This window comes from Nomia melanderi, chromosome 6 (genome assembly GCF_051020985.1).
Source record: "Nomia melanderi isolate GNS246 chromosome 6, iyNomMela1, whole genome shotgun sequence".
NCBI classification, from domain to species: domain Eukaryota; kingdom Metazoa; phylum Arthropoda; class Insecta; order Hymenoptera; family Halictidae; genus Nomia; species Nomia melanderi.
This window is the reverse complement of record NC_135004.1, coordinates 762,256-776,391: the sequence shown is the minus strand read 5'-3', so window position 1 is coordinate 776,391 and position 14,136 is coordinate 762,256. Positions and strand designations below refer to the sequence as shown.

At 30.5% G+C, this 14,136-nt stretch overlaps 3 protein-coding genes across 5 annotated transcripts; 2 read left to right on the top strand and 1 right to left on the bottom strand.

Annotated features, from left to right (window-relative positions):
* The first annotated feature begins 264 nt into the window (after window positions 1-264).
* schlank (ceramide synthase schlank) lies at window positions 265-3,531 on the top strand. Its single transcript, XM_031989119.2, has 8 exons — window positions 265-613; window positions 702-891; window positions 1,212-1,329; window positions 1,660-1,772; window positions 1,962-2,292; window positions 2,376-2,494; window positions 2,577-2,721; window positions 2,809-3,531. Exons 2-8 carry the CDS (start codon window positions 713-715, stop codon window positions 2,929-2,931), a joined length of 1,128 nt encoding a protein of 375 aa, XP_031844979.1. The 5' UTR covers window positions 265-613; window positions 702-712; the 3' UTR covers window positions 2,932-3,531.
* Window positions 3,532-3,980: 449 nt separating this feature from the next.
* On the top strand, window positions 3,981-8,202 carry AGBE (1,4-alpha-glucan-branching enzyme). The gene is made up of 10 exons (XM_031989041.2): window positions 3,981-4,310; window positions 4,503-4,672; window positions 5,055-5,296; window positions 5,376-5,585; window positions 6,091-6,398; window positions 6,473-6,673; window positions 6,815-7,167; window positions 7,240-7,424; window positions 7,508-7,796; window positions 7,867-8,202. Exons 1-10 carry the CDS (start codon window positions 4,198-4,200, stop codon window positions 7,872-7,874), a joined length of 2,079 nt encoding a protein of 692 aa, XP_031844901.1. The 5' UTR covers window positions 3,981-4,197; the 3' UTR covers window positions 7,875-8,202.
* A 519-nt stretch (window positions 8,203-8,721) lies between these two features.
* LOC116432344 (mitochondrial import inner membrane translocase subunit Tim29) lies at window positions 8,722-10,285 on the bottom strand. 3 transcript variants are annotated; one of them, XM_031989044.2, is made up of 4 exons: window positions 9,679-10,285; window positions 9,456-9,615; window positions 9,280-9,381; window positions 8,722-9,184 (listed from the first exon to the last, which is right to left on the bottom strand). In XM_031989044.2, exons 2-4 carry the CDS (start codon window positions 9,592-9,594, stop codon window positions 8,793-8,795), a joined length of 633 nt encoding a protein of 210 aa, XP_031844904.1. In that variant the 5' UTR covers window positions 9,595-9,615; window positions 9,679-10,285; the 3' UTR covers window positions 8,722-8,792. The 3 variants fall into 3 exon arrangements, with proteins under 3 accessions (XP_031844904.1, XP_031844903.1, XP_031844902.1); XM_031989043.2 differs by having other exon boundaries at window positions 9,727-10,284; XM_031989042.1 differs by having other exon boundaries at window positions 9,954-10,281.
* Between the last annotated feature and the right edge of the window lie 3,851 nt (window positions 10,286-14,136).

Below are 14,136 nucleotides of genomic sequence, written 5' to 3'. Positions count from 1 at the left end.
TTGAGTAAATGCTGACATAAGTAAATTACAAATAATTCGTAAATATATTTTACAATTAAAATTGTTCGCATGTTGTCTACAATTATATTTATGACTGTATGTAAAACTATATATCTATTTACATGTACATAATACTTATGCAAGTGTACACACAATACTCAAATATATATATATATATATATAAATGTACATATGTGTACATATGTACAGTATACGCATATGTATTGCTAAAATTGAATCAATACTTAAGTATATTGCATTGCAAAACAATTGTTATCGGAATGATTGCAACGCCTAACATGCGTTTATACGTACTACTGATTGTATAACTAAAGTATACTTACATTATTGTCTTGTAGCAATACGTATAGTCAGGTACTTATTGGCAGTACAATTGAATGCACGACCGATGATCAGATTTGAATGAGAACTGAAACGAAAATAATTAACGCCGACCGTACCTCCAACGGCCCGACGTAGGATTGAATGTAATTACTAATAAACAAGGAAAAAAATTGAACGACGTTACGTTAAAAGCTCGGGCACAGTCATAGACCGGTGGCGTGTGCTAGCAGGAAGATCGTTGGAAGTTTGTGTTGTAAAAACGGTTTAAGTGGGTATTTGTTCAACCATTTCAGTTTAATATTACTTTTAACGAACAATTAACGGACTTACAATAAAATATGAACAAATAATTACAGGAATTCAAATAATGAATGTATTAAGAAATGTGTCGTCGGCTTTTTGGACGCCCGATGTTTGGTTACCGCCTAACATAACATGGGATGATATCACACCGAATTCGGAAAATAAATATGCAAACCCTCATGATTTAATTTATCCCTTGCCTATGGCATTTATTCTTCTAATAATCAGATACGCCTTCGAAAGGTAAAAATCGTTATACTACTTACCTATTATATTTTTCCTCTCTGATTTTTGTTACAAAAGATCTGCAAATTTTCATTTAAATAAGGTTATACCGTATTTATTATATTACTCATGTTCTGTGTTACGTGAAATATTCTTCTCGCTAAATTTTTTTGTGTAATGAATTTCAAGTACGTTGTACCAATTTCATTATAAACGCATGATTGTGATACATGGTAATAATATGTATGATTCAGTATACTAGTGTATATTCGTTATTAAACTCTTCAAAATTGTATTATTGGTAGAGTTATATTAAATAATAGATTATATTACATTAGGTATTGTATCACACCATTTGGGAAATCCCTTGGTATAAAAAACACAAGAGCAAAGAAAGCAACACCAAATGATATTTTAGAAAAAGCTTATGTTAGTCGAAAAATTAAAAGTTCCCAAGTAAGTATATAATGCTTGCGTATAACTCAATTAGATGGATATATAAATACATATATAGATTGTACTAATCGAATTTCAAGAAGTAAAAGTGTAATGTACATATTACTTTGATTCAATCTTAGTTTTGGGTTCATTTATTAAGATTTCAAAATTCATTTATTATGTACTTGTTTTACCAATACTAAACAATATTATGTTATATACAATGAAAATGGGTATTGTAAATTATATGTTTAATATCAGGTTGTCAAAACAAATTCATGTAATCTAGCTTATAATACCTGAAAAATTAAGTGTTACGGATTTCTTTGTAATCGGATATATTTTAAGATCGTGGGATTGGCCAAGCAACTAGATTGGTCTGAACGACAAGTAGAAAGGTGGCTGCGATTGAGACGTGCCCAAGACAAACCATCAACGCTTACAAAGTTTTGCGAAAATAGGTCAGTATTGTATTTTAAAATGGGTAACTTTATATGCAAAAATCAATTTTTTGTGTTTATTTAATTAAGAAGTTTAACAAATTTTAATCTAGATACTGTTACATTACAGTTCTTAGAATAAATATCTCTTTCTGCACCGTAACTTACTTAAAATATTTAATATTATTGAAATATATTTTTGTTTTACAGCTGGAGGTGTTTTTATTATACGTATTCTTTCATATATGGTCTTATAGTTCTATGGAACAAACCATGGTTGTGGGATATAAAACATTGTTATTATAATTATCCATTTCATTCAGTTTCAAGTGATATATGGTGGTACTATATGATATCTATGGCATTTTATTGGTCTTTAAGTTTCTCCCAGTTCTTTGATGTTAAAAGAAAAGATTTTTGGCAAATGTTTATTCACCATATAGCCACTATTGTATTAATGTGTTCTTCCTGGTTTGTAAACTTGACCAGAATTGGTTCGCTAGTATTATTAGTGCATGACTGTGCAGATATTTTTCTAGAAGTAAGTATTACTTTTTAAATGTATACAAGTATATATTGAAATGTTAAAAATTACATATTAATGTGCATATATATGTCTTTTAGGCTGCGAAGATGGCTAAATACGCTAATTACCAAAAATTATGTGATTGTATATTTGCTATTTTTACCGTCCTGTGGATTATTACACGTATCGGCTTTTATCCATTTTGGATAATCCATAGGTATGCAATCTAAGGAATATTACAGTGTAATGAAAAATGAATAATGTTGGCTTTTATTCGATAATTATATTGCATGTTACAGTACATCGATAGAAGCACCTAAGATAGTACCAATGTTCCCAGCATATTATATTTTCAATTCTCTATTAATTTTATTATTATTCCTTCATATAATATGGACGTATTTAATTCTTAAAATTGCGTTCAATGCTTTCTACGCTGGTCAGGTACGTCATGTAACAATAAATTGGTTTTAAGTGCACTGTAAAAATTGTAAAATTTGCATTTTTATATAAGCATATGTAATTTTCCAGATGGAGGGTGACATTCGTAGCAGTAGTAGCGAAGATATTTCTGATGCGTCCATGGATAGTACTTCATTAAATAATACTACAAATTATGCTACCAAACAAAATTCAAGACAAAAAGTTCACTAACAAATAACTTTCTAAAAAAAAAGTTTATTATATCACTAATAAGACAAAAATCCAAATATTTAGCCAGGCGCTAATTTATTTCAGCGAATATAATGAAGCCTTGCATTTATTGTGGAATAAGTCAAATCCTTAACTTTTATGAAGTTATGAGACAGATTACGAATTTTTTAATTCTTCACTTTCTTTATATCTATTAATATTTTCTAAAACAATTAGGCGCTTTTATACAGCATGTGAGATTCACATCTTACTTGTCTCAAATATAAATGTCCATTCATTACTTTTAGTATTATTAAGTATGATAGAACGAACATCGAGAATTGTAAACTATTTTTTCTTATTAACTGTATGATTTATTTATATCTATTTCATATAAAAACTTAGTGAATTATATTTTTTTTAAGTAAATTCTGATTATTTAGTCAAACAAACAATGGACCAAAGTTTGAAAATATTTCTTATCTGTACTTTCCAGCCTTCTGAAGGTCTAGCAATTGATTATGCTTAAAGACAATTATTTATTCTCTTATACTTTACACATATAAAAAGGTGTTTTAAGATTTGTGAATAAGAAAAGCTAATAATAATATTATCAATAAGTGAATGTTTTTTACTACTGATCTGCCCCATTCTATGCTGCCTCATACACTTTTTAAACTTATTTGTTTAGTTTTTATAATACAAGCACATAGTTTCCCGTATTAAAGTAAATGTACTTTTCACTTTGTGATCCCTATAGTAAAATTTATAATACGAAAGGTAAATATTCATTATTATGCGAATAAAAGTATTTTTTAAAATATAGTAATTTATTTAAATATTAATAAAATAAAATGGTCTTAATGTTTTTGTTTTATTATTTGCTTCCTAGATGATAATTCCATCGATTCTTACGTTATTTTTATTGTATTAATAATTATTCTATTTGTATAAGAAATTATAATTTAACCAACAGGAAATAACATGTAATATGGAAGAATATTTAAGATTTGAAAGTAGCGCCACTTATGTAATAAAACTTATCGCCATATTTGAGAGACAATATTTAGTCATAATGCTTCCACTCTTAAAACATTATTTCATTATGTTTTGTTGAATTTTCTTCTTTTTCGGTAGCCGCTCTTTCTTCTACGTTTGACTGCGATACGAAAAGGAGGTCACCTTGGAGTGTCATTCAAATTTTAGCGGGGTTTGGTGCTCTATCGCGTTCTAATTTTTTAATTAATATTTATTGTTTTTAAGTAAAAGTCTAAGTAAAAAATAAATATGGGTGGAAGGTGGTCAGGTATGGATCCTTCTGAAATCGAAGTACCAGAATTAAATGCTTTATTGGAAAGAGATCCGTACTTAAAACCGTATGAGCAAGAGTTTCGTAAAAGGTAACATCTTTGGTATTAATATATTTCTATATTATATAAAATAATTATTAACCGCTTTATAGTTTTTTCCTACGATCATTTATTACTTATTATGTTACAAGCTAAAATTGATCATTATCAGTTTTAAAAGCATAATCATCAAATCATTTTTGAGATTCGTTTTATATTTATATTGATCATTTTATTCATCAGATATGCATTGTTCAAAGATTACATTGAAAAAATAGAAACTGGTGATGGCAGTTTAGATAAATTTTCAAAAGGATATGAAAATTTTGGGATCCATGTAAATGAAGATAATAGTGTGACCGTACGAGAATGGGCACCTGGAGCACAAGAATTATTTTTAACAGGAGAATTTAGTAAGCAATTTAATAATATTACATATATAAATATGCAAAGTGTTTAATCTGTTTTACTAAGCTCTAACACAAATTGGAAGAATTTCAAATTGATATTACTGTATTATATTTCTTAAAGTGTTCATTCTTTGATTTTTAGGATTAAAATTTTAAGTTTCATTTAAATATGCATTAAAAACGTAATAAATGAATATTTTCTTTGTGTGAAATTTTTTTTTTTAAATTTATAAGTTTAAATTAATATATATCTAATAGCAATTCGTAAAGAAAAAATGTAATTTAAAGGGAAAATGAAATTTAAAAAATAATGTGTTAAAAATCTTGAAAGTATCGTATGTATATTTAAGAAATCTATTTTAATATTTTGCCTTTTTACTTTTAGATTATTGGAATAAAACAGCCAATTCATTTAAAAAGTTAGATTATGGAAAATGGGAATTGTATTTACCTCCTCTTGCTGATGGTAGTTGTCCTATAAAACATCTTTCAGAAGTGAAATTAATTGTTAAAGATCAGAATAATGAATTATTAGAACGAATAAGCCCATGGGCTACATACGTTACACAGAATTTGGCTGAAAGTACATTATATAAACAACGTCTATGGAATCCATCACCTGAAAATGTATGCAGATACGTTTATGTTATTTTTCTGTATTTTATTTTGCAGCTAATTATTTCAAGCAATATTTTTTTGTACACAGGTTTATAAGTTCAAACATCCTAAACCAAAGAAACATGAGAGTCTTAGAATTTATGAATGTCATGTCGGTATTGCAACTCAAGAACTAAAGATTGGTACATACTTAGAATTTGCTAAAAATATAATTCCTCGTATTGTAAAACAAGGTTATAATGCTATACAGTTAATGGCTATCATGGAACATGCGTACTATGCCAGCTTTGGTTATCAGGTTTGTTGAAAGATATTACTTTAATATTTTGCAACTGGTATTTTTAAGATACAGTAGTACCTCAACTTACGAACCGCTCTTCATACGAACTGTTTTCGTACTTCATTTTGACTTTTAGATACGAACTTAATTTCGAGAAACGAACCATAATGCTTCTACAATTTGGAGTTACGATATAAAAGAAAACTGGGTTTTGAGATACGAATTTCGGACTGAAATTAATTAAGTTTGTAAGTCGTGGTACTACTGTGGTACTGTGTATCTAAATTAATAGTTACATCTGTTAATTCAGATGTAACATGTATGCATAATAATAAGAAAAATCTTATACAATTTTTCCATTTTATTTGAAAGGCAAAGTATTCTACTGTTAACTCTGTTTTAGAAGTGAAAAGAGACATAAGTAATTTATTAATCACGGAAATATTAAATGTCCATTGCTACAATTTATGAAATATTCATTCGGAGTTGATGCTTATGTATTATCGTAATTAATCTTCTTAAGGTGACCTCTTTCTATGCTGCTTCATCCCGTTATGGTACACCAGAAGAATTAAAGGAATTAATAGATACAGCACATGAACATGGCTTATATGTTTTACTGGACGTAGTACATTCTCATGCATCAAAAAATACTTTGGATGGATTAAATATGTTTGACGGTACTGATAATTGTTTCTTCCATACTGGTCACCGTGGACAGCATCCACTTTGGGATAGTAGATTGTTCAATTATGGGGAATATGAAGTACTTAGATTTTTGCTATCTAATTTACGTTGGTACATCGACGAGTATGGTTTCGACGGATTTAGGTAAATGCATACTTAAAACTTGATTTATAATGTGGATCTTATAATATTACTTATAACACATTATATTCATGTAGATTTGATGGTGTCACATCAATGTTGTATCACTCAAGAGGACACGGACAAGGTTTCAGCGGACATTATGATGAATATTTTGGTCTTAATGTTGATGTTGAAGGTGTTGTGTATTTAATGCTTGCAAATCATTTCTTACATAATCTTTATCCAGAAATTACTACAGTGGCAGAAGATGTTAGTGGAATGCCTGGAGTATGCAGGTATTAAATATATATTTATAAACAGCTATTAAATGGTACTTAAATATACATACAGAAACACATTTATTTAAGAATTATACATATTAGATTATCAGAGAGTTTTAACGATAATGTAATAATTAATTTTTATCAATATGAAAGGCCAGTTAGTGAAGGTGGATTAGGATTCGACTACCGTTTAGCTATGGCTATTCCAGATAAATGGATTAAGCTTTTAAAAGAAGTGAAAGATGAAGATTGGAAAATTGGCGATATTTGTTGGACATTGAGTAACCGAAGATGGATGGAAAAAACTGTAGCTTATTCAGAATCTCATGACCAAGCTCTTGTAGGTGATAAGACAATCGCATTTTGGCTCATGGATAAGGAAATGTACTCGCATATGAGTACGTTAAGTCCACCCAGCGCAATCATTGAGCGTGGAATTGCTCTTCATAATCTCATTACATTAATTACACATGCAGTAGGAGGAGAAGCTTACTTGAATTTTATGGGTTAGTTTTATAACTAAACTTGCAGAACTTAAAGTTCTTAATATCCCAATAATTCAAGAGATAAATTGTTAGGTAATGAATTTGGTCATCCCGAATGGTTGGATTTTCCAAGAGCCGGTAATGGAAACAGTTATCATTATGCTAGACGACAATGGAATTTGGTAGACGATGAGTTGTTAAAATATAAATGTATGAATAATTGGGACCGTGCTATAAATACTCTTGAAGAAAAATATGGATGGTTACATGCTCATCCTGTAAAGTCCAAATATATTTTATTAAAAATTATATTTATGTCTAAGAATATAATTAGTGTTTCTAACAACACTGTTGTTTACAGGCATATATAAGTTGGAAACATGAGGATGATAAAGTAATTGTCTTTGATCGTGCAGATCTTATATTTGTTTTTAACTTCCACCCAGAAAAATCATTTCCTGATTATACTGTTGGAGTAAAGAATCCAGGAACTTATAAAATTCTTTTATGTAGTGATGATAAAGAGTTTGGTGGAAATGATCGTGTTGATACTAGTGTGAAACATTTTACTAAACCAGAATCGTATTCTGCTTATTCAAACAGAATGATGGTTTACATTCCATGTCGCACAGCTATTATTTACGTTCGAGGTACAGTCACTATAAATATTAACATTATTTATTAATTCTTTATAACAATTATGCTGACTTTTTATTTCAGAAACGTGATTACATTTTATGGACGTAGCTAATATAAGAACTGGCGTTTAATATTATGTACAAATAAAAAATTTTTGTACCAAAGTTTACAACCAAAACCTCAGAAATTACAGCACTCATAGGAAAAGTACAAATTTTTTGGAAACACGACATGAATTTTTATTATATTACATTTCAACATAAAAATCATACTATGCCTGATACGTAAACACATATACTCATTAAACTACTGATACAAGAGATTATATTCATTTTAGAATTATTTTAAAAGGTTTATATTTTTAGATACTGTGTTTTTAGCATCTGCAAATATTTATAATAAAATGGGTATGTTTTAAAGTTGTATAACATTTATTTGTAATGAAACCTAAACTTGATATAATTATATTAATAGCTAGTCTAATTATTAAATAATAAGAAAAATATCTTCCTCATGTTAATTATTTAAAGAAACTATAAGAAAATTTAATTTGCTACGTTCATAAGAATTCATGGATTTATAAATAGCTAAAATAATCAATCGTTATTTATCAAAAGTATTTATAAAATAGGTTTAAATAAAAAAATTAGTTGTTATAATTTATTGCTAAACATGAATTAAGAATTCTAAACGCTTACAATTCTAATATTTAACATCTTTTTAATTTTTAGAATATATGTATTAAAACATTACAGTCAATTGTACTTAAATTTTCTTCTAGCAGAAATTATGAACGATGACTGAATATTATTAGCAATGTGAAAATGAGTTTTGAAATTAATAAAATATGAAATAATTACATACAAATGAAAATAAAACATATTCGTTAGAATAAGTTACATCAGTCATTGTTTAAAAAAAAGTTATACTTTTGAATATTTGTAAATTAAGAATTTATTCAATATTTGACATTATATACACATAAATATGCCTGCCTTTATATTAAATTATTCTTCTTTTATATTACTGAATTCTGCTTCATTTACATCGTAATTTTTCATTTTATTTTCTAAGATCCACCATTTGTCTAAACATCCTATGTCCACTATTCTTTCATGAAATGTTATATACCGAGGACGTAAATAAGGACAAACTGCTTTATACAGGGAACACACTTTGTCATAATTGTCTATCCAAATTATTGAAATTATGCCTAAATTTAATCGTCTTATAACTCCTTCATTGTAACATTGTTCTAACCACTTAACATGATTTTCAGAGATTGGATTTCGTAGTGGTTCTGCTACTTGCATTAACTTCATACTATTTTGTAATAAATATTCTCTGAAGGAACATTCATCTGGATTATATTTATTTAAATATACACAGAATGCTGTAACTAATGAAACATATTATTAACAGTGATATTTTTCAATTTTTTACTATTACTGATAAAATATTTACTACATTTTACTAATTATAAATAATACACACGAGCAGTATATGTTGAGACTTTTATTGGACGTTCTTTACACTCTTTAACAATATCTTCTGCTACACCTTTATAATCTAGATAAACATTCTTCCAATATCTTCCTAAAATCAAGAATACATTTTATTAAATTATATATTTATTAGATAATTTTAGTTTTTTCTTATAATTCACTTACCCCATCGCTCAAGAAATGTTCCTTTTAGCCTCTCTGGTGTTTCAAAATTTTCTATTTTATTAGAAATATTAATAATCGAATTCTTCAATTTTGTACTAAATTTATAGTTTCGAAACCGGGTAAGCTGCCCGTAGCTCATGTTGGTAAATAAACTATAATACTAAATATAACAGAAATATTATTCAACTCACAATATATATTTTATTTCATTCGTAATACTTACAAGAACGAAACAGGTTAACTTCAAACAATTATATGCACATGTTCTTACCTGACATTCAAAGCTATGTTAAAGAAGTAATCAAATTTTTAAAGCTTTTATTCTATTTTATTTCTAAATATTATACTATGTATTTATGTATATTGTCGTATTGAATATTTTATACTGTTGAGATGTTTGTATAATTAAAATATTAAAAGAATGTAGTTGTATTACAGAATCGTATTAAACAGATACACATATACTTTTATATTCATAAATTTGAATTTTATTCGTACCTGTGTTCTTCTATGTTTACAGGAATTGTTATTATACTTTTTAATTTTCTATACTTTCTAACATACAATTATTATTTTTCAACTTTTCTTTCTCATGTTGTCATTTTCAGTGGTATATATAAAATTATTTAAAAAATACAGAATAATCAGACAACGGTTAATTTTTACTAATTATATGTAGTTTTTAATAATATTTTAATAATGCAGTATTTATTATCAAAAAAATAAAATCACCAAGTTACTAATGTTTACAAAGCTGAACAAAATTAGCTAGTAATTGGACAGTTTCACTATAGATGGTACAATGGGTCTCTTCCATGTGGCAGTATTTTGATAGACAACTTCAGAGAGGTAATCCATAAGTATACCTATTATAGGTACTTATTAGATAATATATGCACAGATTTAAGATACGTACAGACATTGCAGCTTATGGACATTTTTGTCTATAAAAATGAAATATATCTAGGGCTTCCGGGATTTCAAGATTCCCGTACTATTTCGGTGTCACGTTCGATGTTACCGATAATACAAGATTTTAGGCTTGTTAACAGGAATTGGATTAACTGTATACTTAATTTTTACTACGATTGTATTATAAGAGTTAGCGGCAACAAATGTATATACATTTAAACGATGGAGGTAGTAGTTATTCAATAGAACTTCAGGACAATCTAATTTTTATTAATTCATAAACGTAAATATTTTAATAATTGAAATCTACTATATAAATTACAGCTATAAAATTTAAATAAGAAATTATTTCGATTAATTATACAGTTGTAGCAAATACTTCGATAAATTAAAGTATAATATACATTTTTCTTTAAATTATAATATTTCTATCAAAATTGTTAAGCATCTAAGACTAAAATGTATATGTAACACATTTTTAGATATTGTTTTGAAAATAGATATAATGATTTTTCTTGAATTTGTGTAAATAACTACAGCAATATTTAAACTGCTTTGAATGGAAATATGTAAGTACATTTCACACAAATATCGATATGTGGAGGAATTGGAGCTTAATCCGTTTCATAACATATCGTTACCAATTTATTACGTGGACATTGCCATGGATAGTACCACAGTCATTTCGCGTGAAATCTCACATCGGTAACATTTGTCTACCAGTTTTCCGTATTTCCTACCGATATGGTAGAAAACTGCTTAACCAATCTTACTGATTTATTGTATTTAACGATTGTTATGTTTTTCGTTGCTAAGATTGTCAATTTTATAATATGCTTTTCAGTTGTTGTAAATGTTTATTCAATTCATTGAAAGTTCCTTAAAGAGACAAGACGTGTTTTGTCTTCTCTCTGTAAAAGTAATAATAAATATAGCTTATAAAACTATGTGTGAACTTCCATATCACGAAGAGCGTTGGTTGAGCGTCACCAAAAAAGTTTGTATTTGACTCGATATCCAAAAATTTTCTACCCAACCAGATCGAAAAAAACCTTCCAACGGACTTGAGCATCAACACGACAACATCAACACAAGTTACAAACCAGCCACCCTAAGCCCTTCGGGGCTGGGATATACAGCCGAAGGGATGGACGGGAGCGGGACTCCTGTCCAACAAGCAGCAAAAATTCTGAAAAGGAAAAGTTCCGAAGAAGAAGACACGAAAACTATACCGAAAAAAGTACAAATGGCTCTGACCAGGGAGTGGATGGTGTACCCGGCTAACCACAAAGGACCAGCCACGGTGGACGCCGTCCTCAACCAAGAACTAACCTCAAAAAATAGGAAATACAACCTCATGGTCATCGCGAGGAAAATTTGTAACTTAAATGCGGGAGCAATTAAAATCAAAAATACCGGGCATGGCAGGGTCGAAGTCATCTTCCCTAGCGCCGACCAAGCAAACAAATTTACACAGTCGGAAGAAACGGCAAAGAAGGATCTCAGAGCCTACATCCCGAGATACAAAATAGAAAAAACAGGAATCATAAAAGGCATCCCATTGGACATGACAAACGAAGAATTACTAATGCAAACAGTATCCCCGGCAAAAATAAAAAAAATCGTAAGACAAAATAGGAGGGTAAAAAACACCATAAGCAATACGACAGAATGGATTCCGAGCGAATCCATACTTATCACCTTCGAAGGCAACACCTTACCAAACTACATTAAACTCTTTGGACTGGTAAGCCTACCCGTAGAAGTGTACGTTGAGGCAGTCAAAACCTGCCACAACTGCCTAAAATACCGATACCCAACAAAATTCTGCAGAAGCAGGAAAGTATGTAAGAAATGCGGCGAAGAAGAAGAAACCACGCTTGCAGCGAGCAGATTACCAAGTGCGTCCACTGCGGCCTGAACCACCAAGCCTTTTCAAGGGAATGCGAAATTTTCAAAGAAAATAAAAAAATAAAAGAAATAATGGCATACGAGAACAAGAGCTCCTTCGAATTCAAAACAATAGTAAAAACATAAACACAAAACCAGGTGACGCAGGAAAACAGAAGAGATCCAACCCTATTAACCACAGAACAGAACTTCCCTCGGTTACCAGAGCCTACAATGGCAGCCGAATATCATATAAAAACAATAGGAGGACACCGCAGACCAACAGCCCCAAACACAGCCTGGGCAAACAACGCAAAAATCCCAACGAATCAACCAATAAACAGACAACCATCAGAAATCAACGTAAACAAACCAGCAACGACACATCAACAAACAAACAACCAAACACCGGCCACACTACTCAAGCGCAACACAACAACCAAGAAAATAAACCACACTGCAACAGCAAAAAATAAAGAAAACGAACGGCCAACTACCAGCACAGAACACTTTAAAAAACGACTGCAAGAAGCCATAGAAACAGAAAACATCTTCAATAAAACCACTCAGAAACAATACAAAGGGTCACTCAAAAACACACAATGACAGAACTAAAAATCCTACTCTGGAATTGCAGAAGCATAAACAGCAAAATTACAGAGTTTCAACACATCAGCATAAACTATGACGTAATAATCTTAGCAGAAACCTGGCTAACAAAAGAACAAACACTAAAAATACCAAATTTCTTAACAATCCGGAAAGACAAGGAAAACAACAGGAGAGGTGGAGGCGTAGCCATCATGCTACACCACTGCCTAACCTACCAGGACACCAACATACAATGCAACAATGCAGAAACACTGACAGTAAAAATCACAAACAGTTCACCAGAAATCACCGTATCAGCATGCTACAGACCCTCCGGCACCATTCTAAGACTCCAAGAAATGGACAAGTACATCGAAGACCTATGCAGCCATAGCAATTTCATACTGGCTGGATACTTCAATGCACTCCACAGTATGTGGAAGGAGAAAACTTAAAGACACTCATTGACACACACAACCTGATCGTACATAACACCACAACACTGACGCGCATAGCTAACCCACCAAGAACCTGCAACAACCTCGATCTCATCATCACTAACTCAACCATAGCACACCTCATAGACACACAACAACACGATGACAATATGGGCTCCGACCACTTCCCCATAATCTGCCACTTCAACGCCACAAAAACGATCTACAGCAGGAAAACTAACAAAATATCATCCAAGAGAACGAACTGGAAGCAGTACATCACAGAATTCAATTCACTGTACCACACATTCTTAGACACAACATATGACAAACAATTATCCACAGAAAAATACAACTCCTTCACAAAACTGATGATAAACGCCACAAAAAAAACACACCCATAAAAACAGCGCACTCAGCAACGAAAAACACAACCAAATGGTGGGACGAAGATTGCAGCAGAGAGATCAGGAAAAGGAAAGCAAGCTTCAAAAAATGGTCACACCCTGAAAAGACTGGATAGAAAGTGCCTACTTTAGGCACTCTAGATAGCCATGAAAGACTGGATAGATTACAAAAAGCAATCAGCCAACACAAGAAAAACACTAAAACAAAAAAAAAAGCAAGCCTTTCGTGAGTTTGTTAGTACTCTAAACGGACAAACAGATCCCAAACACCTGTGGAACACAATTAAAAGATTCAACTCTAGGTGGACCAGCACCACCAACCAAATACCCAACACCGAGCAGGAGACAGCAGCCGCAATTAAAATCAGCCCTACATGGGTTCCACTAAACACACCAAACATTCAACCTAACAACCCGCACCAATTCTTAGACCAACACTTCAAC

What these genes read in the sequence shown, in the direction of transcription:
- schlank (XM_031989119.2), top strand. Translation starts at nt 713, where the DNA reads ATGAATGTATTAAGAAATGTGTCGTCGGCTTTTTGGACGCCCGATGTT. An exon ending in GTGCAGATATTTTTCTAGAA is followed by an intron (nt 2,293 to 2,375) that starts GTAAGTATTACT and finishes TATGTCTTTTAG; the next exon opens with GCTGCGAAGATGGCTAAATA. An exon ending in CCATTTTGGATAATCCATAG is followed by an intron (nt 2,495 to 2,576) that starts GTATGCAATCTA and finishes TGCATGTTACAG; the next exon opens with TACATCGATAGAAGCACCTA.
- AGBE (XM_031989041.2), top strand. Translation starts at nt 4,198, where the DNA reads ATGGGTGGAAGGTGGTCAGGTATGGATCCTTCTGAAATCGAAGTACCA. An exon ending in ATTTTTAACAGGAGAATTTA is followed by an intron (nt 4,673 to 5,054) that starts GTAAGCAATTTA and finishes TTTTACTTTTAG; the next exon opens with ATTATTGGAATAAAACAGCC. An exon ending in GGAATGCCTGGAGTATGCAG is followed by an intron (nt 6,674 to 6,814) that starts GTATTAAATATA and finishes TCAATATGAAAG; the next exon opens with GCCAGTTAGTGAAGGTGGAT.
- LOC116432344 (XM_031989044.2), bottom strand. Translation starts at nt 9,594, where the DNA reads ATGAGCTACGGGCAGCTTACCCGGTTTCGAAACTATAAATTTAGTACA. An exon ending in AACATTTCTTGAGCGATGGG is followed by an intron (nt 9,382 to 9,455) that starts GTAAGTGAATTA and finishes TCTTGATTTTAG; the next exon opens with GAAGATATTGGAAGAATGTT. An exon ending in AGTCTCAACATATACTGCTC is followed by an intron (nt 9,185 to 9,279) that starts GTGTGTATTATT and finishes ATGTTTCATTAG; the next exon opens with TTACAGCATTCTGTGTATAT.